At 34.7% G+C, this 20,391-nt stretch overlaps 1 protein-coding gene across 2 annotated transcripts in view; it reads left to right on the forward strand.

Annotated features, from left to right (window-relative positions):
- The window catches only part of MOSPD2 (motile sperm domain containing 2), a 32,205-nt gene that overhangs the window by 5,903 nt on the left and 5,911 nt on the right, over positions 1–20,391 (forward strand). For both annotated transcript variants that reach the window (XM_021547517.3, XM_021547518.3), the window contains exons 3-10: positions 3,174–3,329; positions 4,071–4,157; positions 5,397–5,551; positions 7,953–8,013; positions 9,224–9,262; positions 10,229–10,353; positions 15,289–15,459; positions 17,643–17,755. In XM_021547517.3, the coding sequence (XP_021403192.1) occupies positions 3,174–3,329; positions 4,071–4,157; positions 5,397–5,551; positions 7,953–8,013; positions 9,224–9,262; positions 10,229–10,353; positions 15,289–15,459; positions 17,643–17,755 (907 nt within the window). The remainder of the gene's footprint in view (positions 1–3,173; positions 3,330–4,070; positions 4,158–5,396; positions 5,552–7,952; positions 8,014–9,223; positions 9,263–10,228; positions 10,354–15,288; positions 15,460–17,642; positions 17,756–20,391) is intronic.

Here is a 20,391-nt window from a genome sequence, read left to right on the forward strand (position 1 = left end):
CCTGGACTATGAAATGCTACACAAAAGTCTGGCACTGCTGCTACACACATGGTTTGCAGTAACTCTTTCTGAGCAGAAATATCTGGTAGTGCTGTTCTTGTGTTACCTTTGGGCTGAGTGATGTGTATTCCAAACACCTTATGAAATTCTGTTCAATATGGACTCAGTATCAGAGAGGTTTCTCTTCCTGAGCTGAGGGTGACTAAACTTAGTGTCTTGGTGGCAGTCCTGCAAGTGTGAAGAAGCAAGCACCTCATTTTCCTTTGAGAAAAGCATCAGTATATGGTTACAGGTGTCTAAATGGGTAGGCTTGGAGATTGTCTGAGGTAAGTTACTTCAGTTTTACCTGAATTTCCATTTGGGTGCCCCTCAAATACTGTTTCTTTTTTGGCCTCTTAGTTGTTCTGCAGGGTGTATTTAAATTGTATTGAGAATCCCAAAAGTCTCATTTTCTTTTAACTAATTCTCATTTAACTCCAGAAGTTTCTTATAATGCAGTAACTGCACTCAAGTGTTCCATGAGTGAATTAAAATTAGAAACATTCTGATTATTTCACAGTGTATTTTGAAAACAAGTTTCCAAGGGTCTGTAGGATTATGTGGCATGTACAGATTTGAAGAGGAATTCCTCCTCTGAACTGACACATTTTCAGTCACTGGGTTCTTGTAAGGACTCAGTCAATTTTATATCATTCTGCTTTTTGTGTGTGACATAAAACACCTTTATTTTGGATTCACATTCTCATTCTAAAGTCTACTTATTTTGTAGCAAGAATTGGATCAAGCAGGTAAAAGTATTCAGTACTCAGTACTGTTCTTCTGTGAATCTTAAGCTAACCTGATTCAAATACTGGCTTTCTGCAAGGGCTTGTGGATGTAGAACTTGAATAGTTGTTTCCCCTGGTTTTAGTGTATATTGTAGCATATATGTAAATTCAGTTTACATGTGTCTTGTTGAGAACTTAGCTACAGAAGAGAGGGAAAGATGCTTTTTCAACTATCGTAATCACTGGATGCAGCTTGCTTTCCATTGATGCTGGAAGTTTGGGAACATTGTCTCTGTTTCACTTCAAGTTTCTTACAATACTCACAAAGTTAAATTGTCTATGTTCGTAAAAGTATTCTCTAAGTTCAGGGTTTGGGAAAACTTGTTAGTGACTGAGGTTTGTTCCATGTAATGGTATGTCAATGGTTTTAAATTACTGTTTGATACAAGGTGCACAATTGTCTAATTTTAACAGTTGTGCTCTCAGACAGATACTGAAAGATTAGAGAGCCTCAAAAAGTGGTGTGAAATGTTATCCTGTTAGTTTTTACCTGGTGGTGGGTTTTCTCTTTCATTAGAGTACCCTAATCCCTTATTTATATGAGATAAATGTGGGACTGATCTCAGCAAGGTACTTGGCTGATTAACTGCAGTCAGTTGTAGCTGGAAGCCAGTGTGTGTTAGAGATTATTTTAAACCAAGGTGAAGTAGTTAACTTGAAACTAAGTGCTGTTAGCTTTTCTCAGACAAAACTTCCTAAATCACTGGGAGAATTACAAATTTCAAATGAGCAGTTGAGACTGCTGAGACAAAATTTCACTCCCAGGACGTTTGCAATTCCTCTGTGGTTCCTCTAGAGCCACAGAGAAGTTAAACATTTCAGTTTGGTGCTGAGTGCTCACTGGGCTTAGCCGGAATGTAGGAAATCAGCTGTCCAGTGCAAGTATGGAAATGATGAGAAAAGGAACTTCAATAGTTAAAAAGATTTTAGTGGATTATAGGTTTTTGGGCAGAGAAGAAAGTAGGGGACTAAGATTAAGGAAACTGGGATTAAATTATAGGGTTATCTAAGGAGCAAAGTGGTATGGGATTAAGAGAAGGAGAAATTTGAAGCGTAAGGAAGAAGGGAACATGTGAGAAGCAGTCAGATGTGAAGAGATGCAGTGAAACTACAATTTAGTGAATGGACACATTTAAATTGAAATATTCTTGCAGTTACATTGACTAATTTATAACAGGAAACAATATAAATTGAAAGACAGGTAAAATAGATCATATTTTTGCATGTAGGCCAGTAAATGAACAAATTTTAGCATAATTTAGTCGTGTCTTTTTTAATCTCCTTCCTCAGAGTTGTCTGACTGAAATACTTTGCCAAGCCATTCCATTACAATTCTAGAGAGTTGTCAATGGCTCTGAAAGCAGTTTGTTATTGACAGAGGAACAGTTCTTTCCAGTATGTGAAAATTAAATCTGTTTTATTAACAGTCATAATTTTTCCATGGTAATCATGAATTTAATTGAATAATTTAAGAGCTTATGATTTTTTAGTAGTTAGCAGAGATGTGTATCAGTGTCTGTTGCTTTCAGAAGCCTGTTTCTATTATGGGCTCTTGATTTACATTCCATTTTTACCAATTTCTCAGGCAGAGGATCATTGATTTAAAAACTGAGCTTTTGTTTAAATGTATCTACATTAGGAATAGGTCCATTTAGCATTTGTGTTTTACTTTCCTGTTTAAAAATAAAACTCGGAGCAACAACAAATCTTCATCTGAAGTACTACCAAAAGCATGTAAGCCTGTTACTGTGTTGCTTATGTGATACGAGAAGCCTTAGGGTCTTTTGTGCTACTCTAGAGTTGTGTGTAGTTTTTATTGGGTAGGGTAACAATTTATAACAAGTGTAAACTGTAATTTTTTTTAAAGAAAACAATTTTGTTTAATGCAAGTGTGTATAATGCATGCTCAAACTCACGAATTTTGTATTTATCAGACATATAATGGTCTAACATGCTGATACCTGTAAGTATGAGAACTCAAGCATGTATTTGTGATGTTTGGTATATACATTCATCAGTACAGAAATTCTAATACTATATACTAATTCATGTTAATTACAGAAAACTGGTTTTAGAAAAATTACACCTGTCCCAAATGTACCTTGTTTTTTTCTTTGCATAAGGATCACAGAAAATACATTTCTAGTGAGAGTAATGTTGTAGTGTCCCTAAATATCATTGCAGCAGATGTTTGTCAATAATTTATCATGCTGTGCTTTGTTTCCTTAAATTATAAACTGCAAGAGAAAGCCTATGTACCAAGTAGATATGTATAGACATACACTTAACAAATCTCTTCACGTTTCTGTAGCAAATGCTATAGACACTGACTTATTTATTTCCTAGATAAATCAGATAAATACGATTCTAGAGATGTGGAAAGACTTCAGCAAGATGATAAATGGGTTGAAAACTACTTGATTTGGCGTCATGATGTTGTGGATGATACATTGAAGATGATTGATGAAAGCTTTCAATGGAGGAAAGAATACACAGTTAATGGTAAGCTATGTTACACAGTGATTTTGAAGGTATGTGTTGCTTTCCTATTGAACTTCCACTGACCTCTATATGTAGTTTCATTAATAACTTCTAAAAGGTTTGCAAGTACCACAGAGAGCTAAGCAAGAACTTTCAAAAGAGCAAAAGACTGAGAAAAAGTATTGCTTTTTATGTTGACCAGTAGTGTCTGTTTTGTTGTAGTTCCATATGTCTATTGAAAGGCTGTTTAAGGGGAAGGGAGGAAGGCAGCTGTCTGTTACTTTGTCTCTTTGCATCATAGAGTTCTAACAAAAAAAAAGCAAACAACAAAAAAACCCCACAGCAAACAGGGCTATCTTGTTCATTGTAATAGCACTGGTCTGGTATATTAAATAAAAGAGATCTCATTTTTGTGCTGTGAAAATATTTTTAAGGTGAACTCTAACTACAGGACTTCACACACTGAATTAAAGGAAGAGCATTGTGGGGAGGCTTCAAATATGAAAAAAAATTAACATTTTCAGCATTTTTTCTGTAGATTTAAAAAAAAATCTGATTTCATAAATAGATTCTCCTCTAACATGAGAACAAGATTGTAAAGATTTCAATTCATCTCAATATTTGCATTATAAAGGCCTTGCAAAGTGGCTTATAAAGATGTTTTTGGGTTTTTTGCTAGACTTCTAAGTTTTTAGTGACTTCTGTTAAGTTACAATATGATTATTAGTAGTTACTGAAATAATGTTTTGTTTGATTTTGCAGACTTGTCAGAATCTGTCCTTCCAAAATGGTTATTTGAAATTGGTGCTCTCTTTCTGCATGGATACGATAAAGAGGGCTATAAGTTATGTAAGTCATACAGAATAGACTATTTTCAGTCTTTGATCATTATTTTGTTTCCAGCATTTTATCATCTTGAAAAATAAGCATTTTAAGAACAGACATAGATATATATTGGCTACTGTTTTTACTTAAAAAGGTAGTTGAGAAATAAAGTTTTATTTATCATAGAATCCACTGAGTTGCAAGGGACCCAGCAGGATGATGGAGTCCAACTCCTGACACTTCACAGGGCAGCCTCAAAATCACACCATGGGCCTGACTCTCAGACAGGCTTGGTAATGTGATCACTGTCTTAAACAGGAATATAATAGTTTAATGTGTGTTCTGTGTTTGAATAGGGGCTTCTCTAAATCTTGAGGTACAGTATAGCTGACATGCTATACTTAGAAACATTTGTTTCTTTACATGAAACATGGAGAAGAAATCTGGTTTTTACTACAGCTTCCCAAGTTTCAGGGTAAAGAATGTTGAGCATATCTAAAGTTTTTTTCAGGCTTGTCTAACTTATGTACTGTAAAGGTAGCAAAAATGGAAGCTACTCTTTACATTACTGCCCTGAATATTTATTTTCTCACTTATTGTATAATCAGTAACTTGGTTTCAGACATTTTTATAAAATCTTTACTTTGAATTATGCCTGTGGGGTTTTTTTAATGGAAAAACAAGTCTCTGTATGACTCATTTTTTTTATTCCAGAAGAATAAATACTAGACTTCCATTTTTACAATGTTGCTCACCTCCTGGAATTTTTTATTTTAGAAAGATCTGTTCTTTCATATAATTCTTAATGCGTATATAAATAGTTTTACAAAACACATCAACTGCAGTGCTGGAGGACACCTAAGCAGAAAAGGAAACATTAATTTTGCAGCAATACTTAGACTATGTGCTGAACATAATATTGTCTGAAGACCATGTGATTTAACTTTAAATTATGAAATATTAATCTAGGTAAATTGTCTTTAAATACACAAAAAGTGGTTTTCCACTTTTATTTTTTCTGAGGTGTGATTATTTGTATTTTCAATTTCTAAAAAATTATAGTAAAAAAAGTGGAAAATGTGGGGTACATGAAGAGGTGTGCAGTTGATTTTCTAGCTGTTCAGTGGTCACAAAATCAGGACAATTATAAAATACAAACCCAGAGGTGTTAATACATCTCAGTGTATCCTCTATAGTTATTTGCATGATGTTTTTGTTTGCTTGGATCTTTCTTTTCAACTTCTCTGGGTGTTTTTGTCCAAGTTTGGTTCAAAGTGAAACATCATACAAGAGATCCTAAACAGCAACTTGACAAAAAGAAACTGGTCGCTTTTTGGTTGGAACATTATGCCAAGAGAGATCATGGAAAGCCCTTGACAGTGGTATTTGACATGGCTGAAACTGGAATCAGTCACATAGTAAGTATTTTTACTGTCTTGTCTTGATTGCTTTTGGAATTACTTAACTTGTGTTAAAAGAAAAAAGGAAGTCACTGTACAGTCCTTGACACAAAAATAAGTCACTGAGATAAGTGATATGGTAGAGCTTTTTCCCATGACATAAGCACGTTCCAAAATCCTTTGTTACATATTAAATTTTGTCTTCTGCAACATGCTGAAAACTTTCTTATAGTTTGATGGGTGAGCTGGTTTAGATTGCAAGGTTGAGATCTTGCCTATCAGCACATATTTATTGATTTAATCTAATAACTAAAAATCTCACAGATTCTATACAAATGCATTTAATTTTTTAACCTGTAGACAATTACATTTTTCTTACTGAGTACCATGCTGTCCTGTTATTATAGGAATGGCTGAAACTTGTATCTTTGTGCTTTTTTTTATCTGGTGGTGGTGGTGACATGGCAAGAAGTAGTGTAAGCAAAAAAAAAAAAAGCCCCATCCCCAAACCCAACTCCAAAAGGTTGTCCATAATAGGTAAGGTTATTAATGTTGCACTGGGACCTTGCAGTTGTGCAGTACAGGGCCACCAGCTTATAAGGAGCTAATTTTACAAATAAATATGGTGTGGTTCTGTTTTACAAGGTTGATGCTCTCACTGTACAGGTAAGAACTATCTGTTCACACTCCAAAAGATAATACTGGAACCACAGTTTTACATAAGAGCAGTAAAGGATTGTAATAATTTCCTTGATGTGAAAGACTAATTTGATTTGGGTTTTATAGATTATGTCCTGAAGCAGCTTTTTTCCCCCCTGTGTCTTTGAGACTCCCAGAGACAAAATCGCAACAAATGCTGTCTGTAACTGTCCCATTGTACAGTCTTGCTTTGTAGTTAGTATGTTTATCACAGAACAGGAAAAGGAATATTTTTTGATGGCTGTATGTAGCCATGTGGTGTAATTGATAAATCTGTCTGTCTTAACAAAAAGAACTTGGATCTCTGAGTTCTTTTCCAGAGCATGTTTGATTTGTTTGTTCTCTTGTTATGGACATATACTATATCAATTTTATCACTGGTATGCAGGAGATAATTCTGATAGCTCATGGCTTATTGCACCAGTTCAGGTAACTAGAATATGATGCAATTATTGAATGGTCTGTGAAATCTGCACTTCTAATTCCAGACTTTCCTCAGAATAATGGATCTATCCCTCTGCTCTCTGATAGTGTCGCTTTTTGGGTAGGCAGCAGAATAGAGAGCAGCATTTTGATTAATGGAGGTTCTAATAATTCTAATCTATTACTGTGTTTGTGATGCTAAATGAAAGGTACTGGATTTGGTACAAGCAACAGACAGTTGAGATAAATGCTTCCATTAGAGGCCACCTTCTGCCTGTAAAGCTGTCAAGTTAGTTTCTAGTTGCTGAAGCTACTTAAAAACTTTCAGATTGTGTGTAGTCCCCTTACACAGTGTTATTTTTTGGGGCTTTTTTCACTCTGTCCACAAATGTCTCAGTAGTGTGTTTTCATCACCCTAGGAGCTCCTTCCCCATTGTTATTGTTATGACAGGCTTTGGATCCTCAGCCAGAGATGCTCTGTGCTATTTCTGAAAGTAGTAGTAGTGGTCATTTCTGTTAAAAAGATTGGGAAGAGTACTCATGGCAGGCTTCCCACATGAGTCCCTTATTGTGGTAAGGTATTTCTTACTTTATTTCTATACCTGTTCCATAAAAAGCTTTCCTTGCCCTTGACTGTGTAACCAGTTCCATTATACCTCGGTTTTGCAAAGGAGACAGGCTGTACTATTTCTGTACAGTTGCTCATTGGACAGAAGCATCCTGAAAATGGGTGGTATAGAAGCAGCTCTTTTGAGCATTGTCTCTGCCCACAGCTTCTCTGCATGCCACCAACTAATACTAAACCTAAAAATTCTCTTCAAAGGAAAACTGACTTTTTTCCTTTGGAAATATAATGCTGAGTGCAGTAGTATATTGAACACTATGTAGGATAATTACTGAAGAGAAATTTCAGTATGTTGAGTACTCTTTCATCTGTCAAGCTTCTCTAGTGCTAAAGGTTTATTTTTTTCAGTATCTTTCCAGCACATCTTAAATCCTGTTGATGGTCTGCAATAATTTACATATCTTAGTTATTGCACTGTTCAGAGGTTTATTGACTTCTTTCTTAGATTATAAAGGGAAGTGTGACCACAAGCCTGCAGCAGTTTAATGGAGGAAAAAGCCTTGCATTGTTTTGAGGATATTTGTAGTGTATGTAAAATTTTAATGTAGTTGATTACAATATATCTCTTGTGCTTTTCATTAAATGCCTTAACTAAGCCTGTACTTGTTAATGTTTTGCTTTGCTTTGCATTGATACTATGGGATTTTTTTTAATTATTTCTTTTTAATTTAGGACTTGGATTTTGTCCGGTTTATTGTCAACTGTTTTACAGATTATTACCCAAACTTTCTCAGTAAGTACTGTATATTAAATATGAAGCATTGTAGACTTGTGTAACACGAAGATTTTGTAATATGATAGGAGATGGGGAAGATAAAGGGTTTTTTAATTTATTTTCTGGGGCAACTTAACGAAATGTGAATGTTACAGTGTTAGGATATTATTGTCCTGGAATCAGTACAGCTTCGTTTTGTGAAAGTACAACTTTACTTTCATCAAAAAATACACTGTCTTTTTGTGAACTAATAATGTTTATTACTATTACTAAGTAATAATTCTTACTATGTTTATATATAGTAAGCTATTATGAGGACATAATAGAAAGGATTTGACCTGTTTTCCTTTGTTGCTTGTCACTTGGGTAGAAGCTTTACAAACATCCATGACAGTTTGTATCCTTTAGTAGTCTTCAGGAGTGAAAAAATGAATGGCTCTAGAAATTTATGGTGAATAATGTTTTTTTTATGAATATGGCTTATTCTAAAAATTATTTATTCTGAAAAGGCATTTTTGTGTGCACACTTAGAAAACTCTGTGTATTTGCCTGCTAGGCAAACACTGCATAGTTTATGCTAGCTTATCTTAAATGTATTGTAAATTTTAGGTGAAAATATATGTGAATGTTGAACTTCCATACATCAACTGCTTAAACTCTGAATATTAGATTTTGGCTTGAAGATCAAAGTTCAAAGCTTTGATCAAATATCAAATTTTAAAGGCAAGTGTAACACTGTTTTTTGTAGTTTGACCTTCAAGAGGAAAAAAATTGGGATACTTAGTCTTTGTATTTCTATTTTTTCCAAATATTCTTTATTTAACCATAGAGGTTAGAAAACACTTGTTTGTTTCTTTGTGAAGTATGGGGTGCTAGATATACTTGTTAAACTTTCTTCTATTCAGTAGCTGATTTTCTAGGCCAGGTTGAGATATTGCCTTTCTTTTCCTTATTTGTGAGATGAGCTATTAGTAACCAATTGTCAGAAAAGTAATATCCCAGGACGTACATAGGCAATGTATAATTTGGAATTTTATCACCTGTTTTCCAAGCAAACAGCTAATGTTTCCAAATAGCGATAAGATAGTGCAAGATACCTTTTATAAGGAGGTGAACATGCAAGTTTTTAAAAGTCAATATTTACTTTTTACATGAACATTATTGCTGTACTAACTGTTAAATAGAGAAATACCTAGCACTTAGTATTCAATTTTTTTTTGCTTTTCAGCAAAGATAGTAATATTTGAAATGCCTTGGATAATGAATGGTAAGTTGGTTTTTTATTTTCCTTTTTTCTTTTTGGATTCTAATAATTTACAATTTAGTGGCATAAATTGGAAGCATTTTTCTACTGTGTAGATACAGATAAATAATGGAGTTTTTTAAACATGCACCTTTAAATCTGTCAGTTTGAAGCATACTTTTTGCATGCTTTTTATTTTTCCTTCTATCATTGTACTTTGGATCATACTTTACATGAAGTCTTTATTCATCCTCATCCTGTTGTTTTCAAAGGTTAGCAGACCTTAATAAATAATCTATTCCTTGAATGCTGCTAACTAGAACCTTTTCAAGAATCCTATAATTAGCAGTAATGGTGACTTATAACCAAAACTAGAATACACAGTTTAAAATAGATGCCTGACACTGGGTGCTGATGTGGTTACATTTGTTCTGGTATGGATACTTCAATAATTAACTGTAACTATAATGTACAGGATAAATATGTTACTCCTCTATTGTTGCCATGTGAATACACATTTTTATGTTGGCTTTATATTTTCCTGCGTACTCATGCTTTACTGTCACCGAAATAAGTGGTCTTTGTAAATGCTTCATAAATCTTAACAAATATCCTTTAAATCAGCAAAACATTTCAGCAAGGAACAGTGCATTCATGTCTTTCCCAATTTCCCTCACTCAGATTTGGAAACACAATTGGTTTTACCTTCTTGTTACTTCAAGGGCTAAATTCTAAGGCAAAAGAGTTGTGAGTTACTAAATCAAAGATACTCCTTCCATTTTCTTGGTAAATAATACCTTTTTCCCTTGTATTGTTCATTCTGATAGATACTTTCAGAGCAGGTTTTGCAATATCTTGAGGGGATGTAACTCACTTATGTAAGATCTACCAATACACTGAAAAAACTTACAAAAACAAAATAACAAAACTTCTTTCCTGTTAACTCATGTATACCTTTTGTTTTGTTTGGTTTGGTTTTGTTTTTTAAAGCTGCTTTTAAAATTGTGAAGGGTTGGCTTGGCCCAGATGCAATAAGCATGTTAAAATTCACAAACAAGAATGACGTACAGGAGTACATCAGTGGAGAGTATCTGCCACCTCACATGGGTGGAACTGTAAGTATGAAATGTCATGATGTCTTAATCTATCACAACAGGAACATGACACCTGTATAAATTTCATATGTGGGGTTGAGGGTTGGCTCCCCACAGATGGGAGATTTCTTGAAATTATTTTGCCAATGATAATTTCAAAATCATGATAATATAAAGTAGGTTAACTTAATGAGAATTTGGTATCTGCATTCTTAAATACATTCCTAACTACAGAACAATTTTTTCTGAATTATTCATCCCCTTGTAAGTCACTGAAAACCACTTAGTTTTTCATACCTTGAAGAAAAATTATCTAAGTGTCATTGTCCCTTGTACATTTTTCCCCTCTGATGAATTAGAGATGGTGTTTGCTTATGAAACAAGTTCTATGAACAGAAAGTAGGTTTCATTGTCCTCTGAGAGTTCTAATCCTGCTCTAAAGCTATGATTCACTAAAGACAGTTATATTGTAGCTAGTTTTCCTTTGCTGTCTCTAGGGCTGCATTTTAAGATTCTTTCCAAAGAGTACAGTAGAGCTCCAAACTGGTACAAGCGGCATCAATTTAACAGAACCAGAATCCAGACCTAGTGCAATCTAAAGAGTGGAACAGCACAAGCATCTTGCACAACAGGTTTCACTTTTCACAAGGCTTGCATAATCTTTAAAATGAATTGGCAGAAAAATTATGCTTTAAAATTTTAATAGGCATTTATGGTAGTAGTAGAAGCCCACTGCAGAGGAGTTACTTTTCATTGTTCTTTTTCCACCTTTTCTGAAGTACTTTTGGTGTTATGGCAGTAACAATATGGAGAAAAGGAGGGTTGTGTTTCAGTAATAGTAGGGCAGGCCATGTTCCTTTGTATATGAATTCAGGTCCGTGTTATTGTGACCAGGACATAAGAAACTTGTTTGGGGAACATAAAAGAATGTTATTTTATTTTCACTTGACTGAGATTAGGAGCCTTTAAAAAGCACGTGTGACTCTTGAAGAAAAGATGCCCTTTTTCTCCATGGAGAATTGCTGCACCAGCTCCCAGTCTCAAGTAAGAACTTCCTCATATGGAAGAAATCTGAAATTACTGCACTGCCGGAGTGGACATTGAGGGAAGGGCTGATGATGTCTGAAGTGGCTTCAGTAAGGGACTGAATGTTGTTTAGCAGTGGTTCTGGGCCTGCCTCCTGTGGTATTGTCCTATTGTTGCAATAGAGGGGCAAGTTTTTTTCCTCATTAAAGCTATCTTACCTAATAGTTCATTATGTCTTTAAAAACAGCTGATGGAACACACAGTCTTAGATTTATATGTAATGTTGCCTTGGGCCTGAAAGGTCTGACTGCTGATTAATGATTGTTGATCAATCAAGCTGGCTCCATGTTGCCCATCTTCTGAGAGCATTAACAAGTTTCAGAATCATGGAGGCATCTTATCCGACACAAAATCATTTGTCTGGGGTAAAAAGTTGCAGTGGCAGAAATAAAGTTAGTAGAATAGTAGTAAACTTGTTTGACAAGAACTCCAGAGATTTTTAGAATTTCAGAAAAACAGCTTTATCTCTGCATATTAAGAGCCCTGTATTTTGAACCAGCACATGCTTTATGTAACTACTGAGTTTCACTTAATGGATGTTTTGAGCTTTTAACCTCAGAACTGTCATAATTTGGAAGAATTGTTAGCAAATACTGAAACTCCAAAATTGTGCTCTGAATCTTTCTTCCCAAGATTTTTTTCAGTGTATACAGTGAAGCAGTGGCTTTGCATCTCTGATAGCAGGGAGTTTTTCACTGACCAGACAACTGACAACTTAATGCCCTTTCTCAGAATTTAACTTTTCTTGATGTGATTAACCTTGGCTTCCTGGAGGCAGCTAGCTCGAGTAAAATTCACCATTATGAGTCTTGTCAGTCCTGGTTTTTTTTAAATGCAGTATCTGACTTGCACAAATTGATTCCTTCCATGTTTCTCTGAAGTGTTTGGTTTTGTTTGTGAAAGACTTTTTTTTTTTTTTGCCTCCTTCTGATTTTCTGTCATCTTTGATTTCCACACATTTAGTTACAGATCTTCATACTATACAATGAGCATAATGCCAGTGAAGAACACAGCATATCTGTGCATCCTTTGCTGTATCCCCTACCAGGATCCAATTTTTCAAGAGCCAGGTCTTGCAGATGGAAGCAACTAGTGGAGCAGATAATTTGGCAGGTTAATTTCGGGAGATACCTAGTTTCCACTGCATTTTCACCTCTGTATTCCAGAGGAATGTTAGAGACTAGTTCTGGAAATAACAAAAAAAAAAAAAATTCGTAGCATTAATAGTGCTGAATTTGGAGTCAGTGATTACTTTGCTTAACTAAGGGAACTGTTCTTTGTCTCTGTTGGAAGCCTTCAAGCTTCAATGTCTCAGTGAAGTTATCTTTAAGCATATTTTAAGTCTGCTTCAGGGTCACTCAAAAGATGAAACAAAAAACTTTCCATAGCTTTAAAATCCTTTTATTAACTGTCAGCCAGCTGTGAAAAAGGAGTATCACATGCTTGATTTTGGACAACTATTGGGCAAAGATGTTTCCAGAGTACCAAAAGCATTGAAACTACTTATAGAAAACAGAAACTTGGGTTTTGCAGGGTTTGGAAAATTAATTTGGTCTAAGTTCCATTCAAGTCCTCATCAGTATATTGGCTGTCTATGTTGTTAATCCATAGTGCACAGAAGTAATTTTCTTTATAGCAGGTTTATTTTACTTAAAAAGTTGCCCAAGGCAGATCTAGGAGCAAGCTGATGGCAGCCAGCCTGGGAAATTAGGGTTAGGTTATCAAGAGCCACTTGGTAATAGTATACATTTATTATTAAATGAAAAATAACTTGGTGTTTTCTGGCTTTTCTATCTATTGTATCACACATTCTGCCATTTCCAGCTGTTGGAACAGTTCAGTTCTTAAGGCATACACATTTCTGACTGAGCAGGGAGATTTGTCTCTTCAGTAATATTTTCTGCAAGACTGATGTACATACCATGTACACTTTAATACAAGACATGTACACACAGTAGGGTTTTAATTTGTTGTTTTGCCCAGTCTTTGTCAGAAGATGGATTTAACAAGGGTGAATTAATCAAGATTCTCTCAACTGATGCCAGCATTGAACGATGTGTGCAACTGCTGTGCTCTTCACCTGGATATCTAAATTGATAGCCCACAGGTTTTCTTGGAAGTACCTTATATAGGTCAGTGGCCTGAAATTAAGACATGACTAAGCTTGCATATGACTTTATGGCCACTGTGTGCATGTAACCTTAGAAAATATTACCACTATGATTGAGACACCTCTACAAAAACTGCCAAAAATAGTAGCATGCATTCTCTAGATCCGATATAAAAAAGAGCTTTAAGTTTATAGAATGGATATATAAGGCATTGAATAAATGTCTTGTTTACCTGGCTGAGTTTTTCACCCTGTTAGTAGATACACCCATGTCACTGAAAATTAGGCACTGTGACTAGGAAGTGTGGGACTTTGAACAGAATCTCATCAGTGGGACAACTCAGCTCTTGAAGCTATCCAGCAGCATGGATTAACAAGGCCAAGTAAAGTGTGCAGCACAATTAATTTCCTTCTATTAAGGTCACTTTGTTACATGCCCTTCATCCTGTGCTGGGAGGGAATGACAAGGCTTTGTTGGTTTGCATAAGGGGAAGCTGGATATTTCTGTCAAATGTGGGATGTCAGTATTCTGTAAGACTACTGTAATATTTCTTGTGGAGTCTTAATAGTGATTTGGTCTGTAACTGATACTTAAAGCTTGTCCTTCTGGCCCTTAATAGGATATTGTTTAAGCCAGGAAATACCTATTTCATTCACCTAGAAGTCTTTGACTGTTGCTGCACCCTGAAGAGTAGATGCTATTTATTGATTATAGATGAGCAGGAAGTATACTTTGTTTTTGGTTTCTTTGAATAGGTCCATCTAAGACTTTTCCTTTTTAATCTTTCTTAACATCACATTATTCCTTGTTTTGAGAAAATGTTCTTGCTTATGAAGAGCTCTCTTGAAACACCTTTTTGTAACTCCCAGCTGAAGGAGGCATAATTTGTGAAGCAGGGGCATTGCTCCATTCTGCCTCACAGGAGTCAAAGCTATGTTATTTTTTTCCATTGGAAAAACTGACAGACTATATCAGTTCACTTGATGCTTAAAACTGCTTGAGAATGCAGTAGGAACAGAGTTCCCTGTTCAAACACTGCATCTAACATTGCATGTAATAAAACAATTTGGAACATGTTAAGAAAATTTCTAGTTAGCAAAAACTGGTTTTTACTGATCTTCCAATGGAAAAGGTACCTTTATTGTAGAGTCATTGAGAACTTAAGTATTCTGCTGCAACATTACTCAGATGTCTTAAATATGGTCTTTAAATTGATTTGGCATTCCAAAGACTAGAGGTCTGAATTGCAGAATATTCTAAAGGTCCACACACATTATGTTAAACTTAAGGGATTATTTCTGGTTGTTTTATGGTTTTGGGGTTTAGTTCCTTTTTTTTAAGTGGCCATTATGAAACTAACATACAAGGAACAACTGATGTTTTTCATCATGTTTTGAAATATTTTTAGAAATAGTGGTCATAAGTTTTAAATCATGTTTTTGAGAACGAAGAAGAGAACTTCAGGAATTAGACTGTGAATGCTGATCCTTGATAGACCAGCTTCTGTAGTTCTGTTATGAATAAAATAAAAGTTACAGTTTACTGGCTTCATTGGATGACTGTATTTGTCTGTTGATGATAAAATAGAAATTCTTGGTGTCAGCTTTCTGTGCAGGGGTGCAACTTGAAATGAATAAATGAAACATAAAAGTAATGTGAAACAAGAAACAAAGACAGTATTTCCATTTAAAAAACCCTAGAGAAGGCACTTGTAATCCTCTTGGATAACTTATCTTCTATAAATCTCCTTATCTTTCAGGATTCTTTCAAGTACAGTTATCCTCCATTGGTTGATGATGATTTTCAAACTCCTTTATGTGAAAATGGGCCCATTACAAGTGAAGATGAACATGAAAGTAAAGAAGAGATAGAGGCAGACACCAGGGAGGCTGGGGAGCTGAATGAAACACAAAACCTTAATCAGAAAAAGGTATCTTAAGTGAAGATTTAGGCAAGACTAGCTAGATGGTTACAAAGTGGGACAAGAGGCATATAATTTTGGTTACTTGTCTTTGTGTTTTATGTTTTTAACAGTTTTTCTGTCTTCTAATTTAGCAAAAGAACACAGGAAAAATGAAAAATAATAGTTGCAGTTTCAACCTTGACTCTTGGTCTGTAAAGACAAGTTTCATGCTTCAGAATGCATAAAATGTGCTCAATATTTAGTCTTGGAATATAGTGAATTGTACAGCAAAAGGAAAAAGGTTTCTGTATTTTGTTTTCAAAGGTTGTCTTTCTAGTCAGTTACTTTTTTAATCTTGGGATATTTAGTGGTGATCATTTTGAAATTTAGTGGTGATCATTTTGAAATTTAGATTTAGTTTTCTCCAATGCCTAAATCAGTATGTACATGAAAAAATTTTGAGTTAAATATTTATGCACTACTGGATGTTACTTTGTTTTCTTAAATTATTGATAAAATCTCAACAAATGTTTTCATTTATTCTCAGGAGAAATTGTATTCTTACTCCATCAATCATGTTTTGCAACATAATATTCCTGCAGTTTTGTTTATCCGAAAATAAAGGCATTGTTTTACACAAGTTCATATGAAGTGATATTTAGGAATATGCAGTGATATTAACTGGGGATATTGCTGTTGAAAGTAGTGAATTTCAAAATTTTTTCTACTACTTTATTACCATAATTAATTTTGGAATATTACCTGCAAAACTCCTGTTTAATGTAGTAGGATACAGTTTCATTTACCATTACAGGTTTGATAGAATAATTTGAAATGTGTAGCTCACTAAGTTTTGGAACTTGGCCAGCTTTAAAAAAAAAAAAAAATTCACTGACCTTAAGGTCAAAAGGAAGCATTGCACAACCATGGTTAGACTCAGTAGCATGTTTTCCTTGGGACACATTTTAGAAGCTATGATTCTCATATACAGAAACATGGAGAATTTCTGCTCTATGTGTGACTTGCCTTTGGTGCTTAAGTGTCAAGTTAATATATTAAGTTGTTCTTAAGTGATTTGGTGCTTGGGTCTTAACTTCCTATGTAAGGTATTTTAGTTTTCTACTTTTTTTTTTACTGTTGAAATACTATAAAGCATGTAATTGTTTTCTCTTTTATTCAGTGTAACCAAGGTGCTACTCAATTTTTTTCAGTACAGGGAATCATGACTGATAAAATTGGTTAGTAAGTGCCTGTCCTGTAGCTGCTCCCATTTTTGTGTTCTACAGTAATATTTTTTCTGGTAGTTTTATGTTGAAGAAAGCCTAACATATAACTAGTGCAGTGTATTACACACTAACCTTTTTCTACCACTTTTATATAATTATAAAAAAAAGTGCCTGTGTAGGTTCTTTTTATACTGCCTATTTCATATAAAGTTTTGTATTCCTTTCATTCCCATACTTCAAACTTGCATGAGCTGAGTTCTATTAATGTCTTTTCTCCGTATTAAAAGTGGAATAAAAAAGGAGACTAAGCAGACTTTTGAGTCAACTGATCTGGAATCAAGATGTCACTAATTCTTTCAGTCTTCTGTTACCCCCCAGCACCTGCCCTGTTTTGCATGATATTTCCTAATGTTATAGAAGAAAACCCTCAGAACCTAAGATGTACCTGCAGTTTTGAAAGCACCGTTTCAATCAGCATTATTTCTTTTATGTTCTGCAGTACTTCAGAGTTTCATCTTAGAGCAGTGAAGATATGTTTAGCTACCCTGCAATGCAATGAAGTGTGGAATTGGTACTGTGCTTTCTGTTACAGTGGTACAGCGATTGTATTGTTTTAATCTGTTTAAATTTTAATTTTCAATGGATGAATAATACCAGTACTTTATAATCTTTGATATTTGAAGTGCTGTAACTTAGTGTGTCTGGAGCTTACAAAAACAGACCCAACCAGCAAGAAAATACATGGAAAAAAGACAAAGCAGAATTTTTGTTTCATACATGTTTAATGTGTTATGTATCTTCTATAGTAAATAATTTTATTCAGTGGACTTCAAGTTCCCTCAGGGAATGAATATATATAAAGTTTGGTCTGTAATATGTAAACTGTTGAAAGAAGCCTCATCATATTCTTCAAAATACCTGCATCATTCTGTAACATGTAATCCAGGTTTCTAGATAATCATTATAATTATCATTTTTACTCAGATGAATTCTATAGAACAAATTTCCAAATCAGAGGACACTGACAAAACAGAGGTCAAACCAAAAAATGCAAAGAAAGCATTAACCACTTTTAAAGGACCTTTATTGCATATCAGGTAATAATAATTTTCTTAAATTTTCTTTTTACAATGTGCCTTGGACACTTGACTACTGAACTAGTTGGTTTTCAAAATAAACTTTTTTCAGACTATTAGAGGAAAACAAATTATAAACTTTTTAAGATGAATTTTTATAAAGCTCAAAGTGTTTTTCTGGTTTTACAAGTTTTCAGTGAATCTTCTGTCAAAGATTGGTATACTTTTTGTACAAATAGGTGTATATTCCATAGAATTGTGGAAGTGTTTTGTTTATATTGAGAAAACATCTAAGTTAAGCCTGTCCTTACCTGTAACGAGACCAATGGTTTGACATTGTTTTTTCTTGAGCCAGTGAAATCAATGCTTTTTCAAGAGTTTTCACTGTCAAGTCTTGCTTGAATTCTTTTGGCTTATGATGGTATAAATGTCTACAGTAACAGTTTCCACCAGTTAAATTTGATTAATGAGTCCAGTTTATTTTATGTGGAAAGGGCTCTCTAATGACATTTCTACCCAGAAGATTTTGTCACCCAAGATGCTACATCTTGCATAACATAACTGCAATAACATGCAGTTATTTTTATCACTAAACTAGAATAAAGAAATCAGCCAATATAACTTTTTTTTTTCACTGCCTTTTAGGTTAAGATGCTTATTTAGAATTTGATTTAGATGTTAACTTTTAATTTTCACTTTCAGTTTGCTATTAGATGAATGAAGAAAATATCTAATTTTTAGGTAATTTTTTAGCTAACTTTTTAAGTGCTGTAATGAATTAGTTTTGGAATGAATTTTAATAATGACATGCTCATTAGCATAAATACATTTTGTATGTGTAAATTTTTCCTAATTTTGAAATTAAAAACCTCCTCTGTATAGCCTTAGTTTCTTGTATGGCAAGACAAAGGCATAGACTGCGGAATTGTGATTAGAAAAGAATGTTGAATGTTTTCTGTGACAATCACAAATGCTAGATGTGTTTTTCCAACCACTTTTTAATTAAAAAAAAAAAAAGGAGCACAAATCATAAGTAGACAAGAAAAAAAAATGCAAACAAGCAGAAACACCCTCAGAAACTGCCTTTTTTTTCTCTTAAAATACTTCAAGCTGTCATTGAATAGAAGTTATTTACATGGACTGCAGCACATGGAAGAGTAATCTTAGTCAAATATAGTGGTGTTAATACTTGTAGTCTTGCTGTCATGGAAAATAAAATATTGGTGTCTCCATTGTTTTTGCTGTTTGCTTTGTTTTTAAATTAAAAGCCGGAGTGCAGCTGTTGCTCTGGACATTAAACTGAAAGTAATTGAACCAGTAATCTATAGTGCCATTCATAACCAGTTGTAGGCACCTATGACAGAGAGCATAAGCTCTGCCACCATGATTAACTTGCATCCTTGCTCATCTCCCAGAATTGCCCTGTGAAGGGAGCAGCCTGAGCACACGCCTGAGGCACTGCAGCTCTGGCACCATAAAATCATGGACCAAAGCTGGGTCCTTGTGCTCTTTGTTTCTTGTATTTTCAGTCATGCTTATGAGACAGCTGTCTCCCTCATTTAGACCACAATTGTATTTGCCTTGTATACCTTACAGTGAAAGGCTGCCTCTGACTTTCTCCTCAATAAATTAATTTGTTTGGTTGGACAAAAAGCAGCAGTTTCCTTGTACTGTCTGACAGAGGAGCTGCTCGTGGTGTGTTGTGGTGCAAGAATTTCTAGTACTGGCTGGTTATGTCACACACATCAGAATAAGGAAATCCCTGCATCTGTGAAAGTTAAAAAGCTTGGGTGTTTGTTTAAACAGTCCACAATCCACCCTCCTAATAGCTACATACCACTAACCCCTAATGCTGTGGAACGTGATTTCACAGACAAGAGCCATACAGCCATGGTCCCCAAGCTTTTTCTTTTTTTTTTTTTTTTTCTCAATGACCATAATTGGTAGAACAAGAAAGATCAGGCTCTGTCAGTATGTTCCTTCCCTTGATCATGTTTGTGGCTTATCTTGAGGTTGGTTATCGTTATCTTGTTTCAGTTATGGTTCATCTTGCAATTGCTGTTACACACAGCTGCAGTAGTACAGTATTAAGATAGCTAAACTATGTTGTAGCTACAATCCTTCCCTTCCCTAGCACTGGTTATTTAAATTGACAATTTGGAAATGAAAGAATACTGAGAGGAGGAGAGAATTAATATATGAGGCTGTTTGAAACCTGCAATTATTTTGGTTTCTACCTTATTTGGCACACTTCCTTATCCCCACTGCAAAAGTAGTCTTGTCATGTGGACTGACTAATGCACTGTAAAACATCAGCACCCCAATGTCACAAGTTAGCCCTAGAATCTGCTTCCAGCATGGGCGTTCACACTTGCCCTACAGCACCAAGGGTGTTTCTTCTCAGATCATATGCTGGTTTAAGTGGGAGAAGAAGCATTGGTACCATAAAAGGAAGTCTTTTGAGGAGATGGTCAAACTAACATGAAATAAGCATTCCAAAAAGAGGACATGAGGAAAAGAATCATGGTTTTGAAAAAATATGCAGCTCAGTAGTACAGAGTAGAATGGCAGTTCTTTGTGTGCTCCTCATGTGACAAAATGAAAGAGGCGTACCTCTTCTTGCTACTCAAGTTTCCTTTCAACTTGTATTATATGAG

This window comes from Lonchura striata, chromosome 2 (assembly GCF_046129695.1).
Source record: "Lonchura striata isolate bLonStr1 chromosome 2, bLonStr1.mat, whole genome shotgun sequence".
Taxonomy (NCBI): domain Eukaryota; kingdom Metazoa; phylum Chordata; class Aves; order Passeriformes; family Estrildidae; genus Lonchura; species Lonchura striata.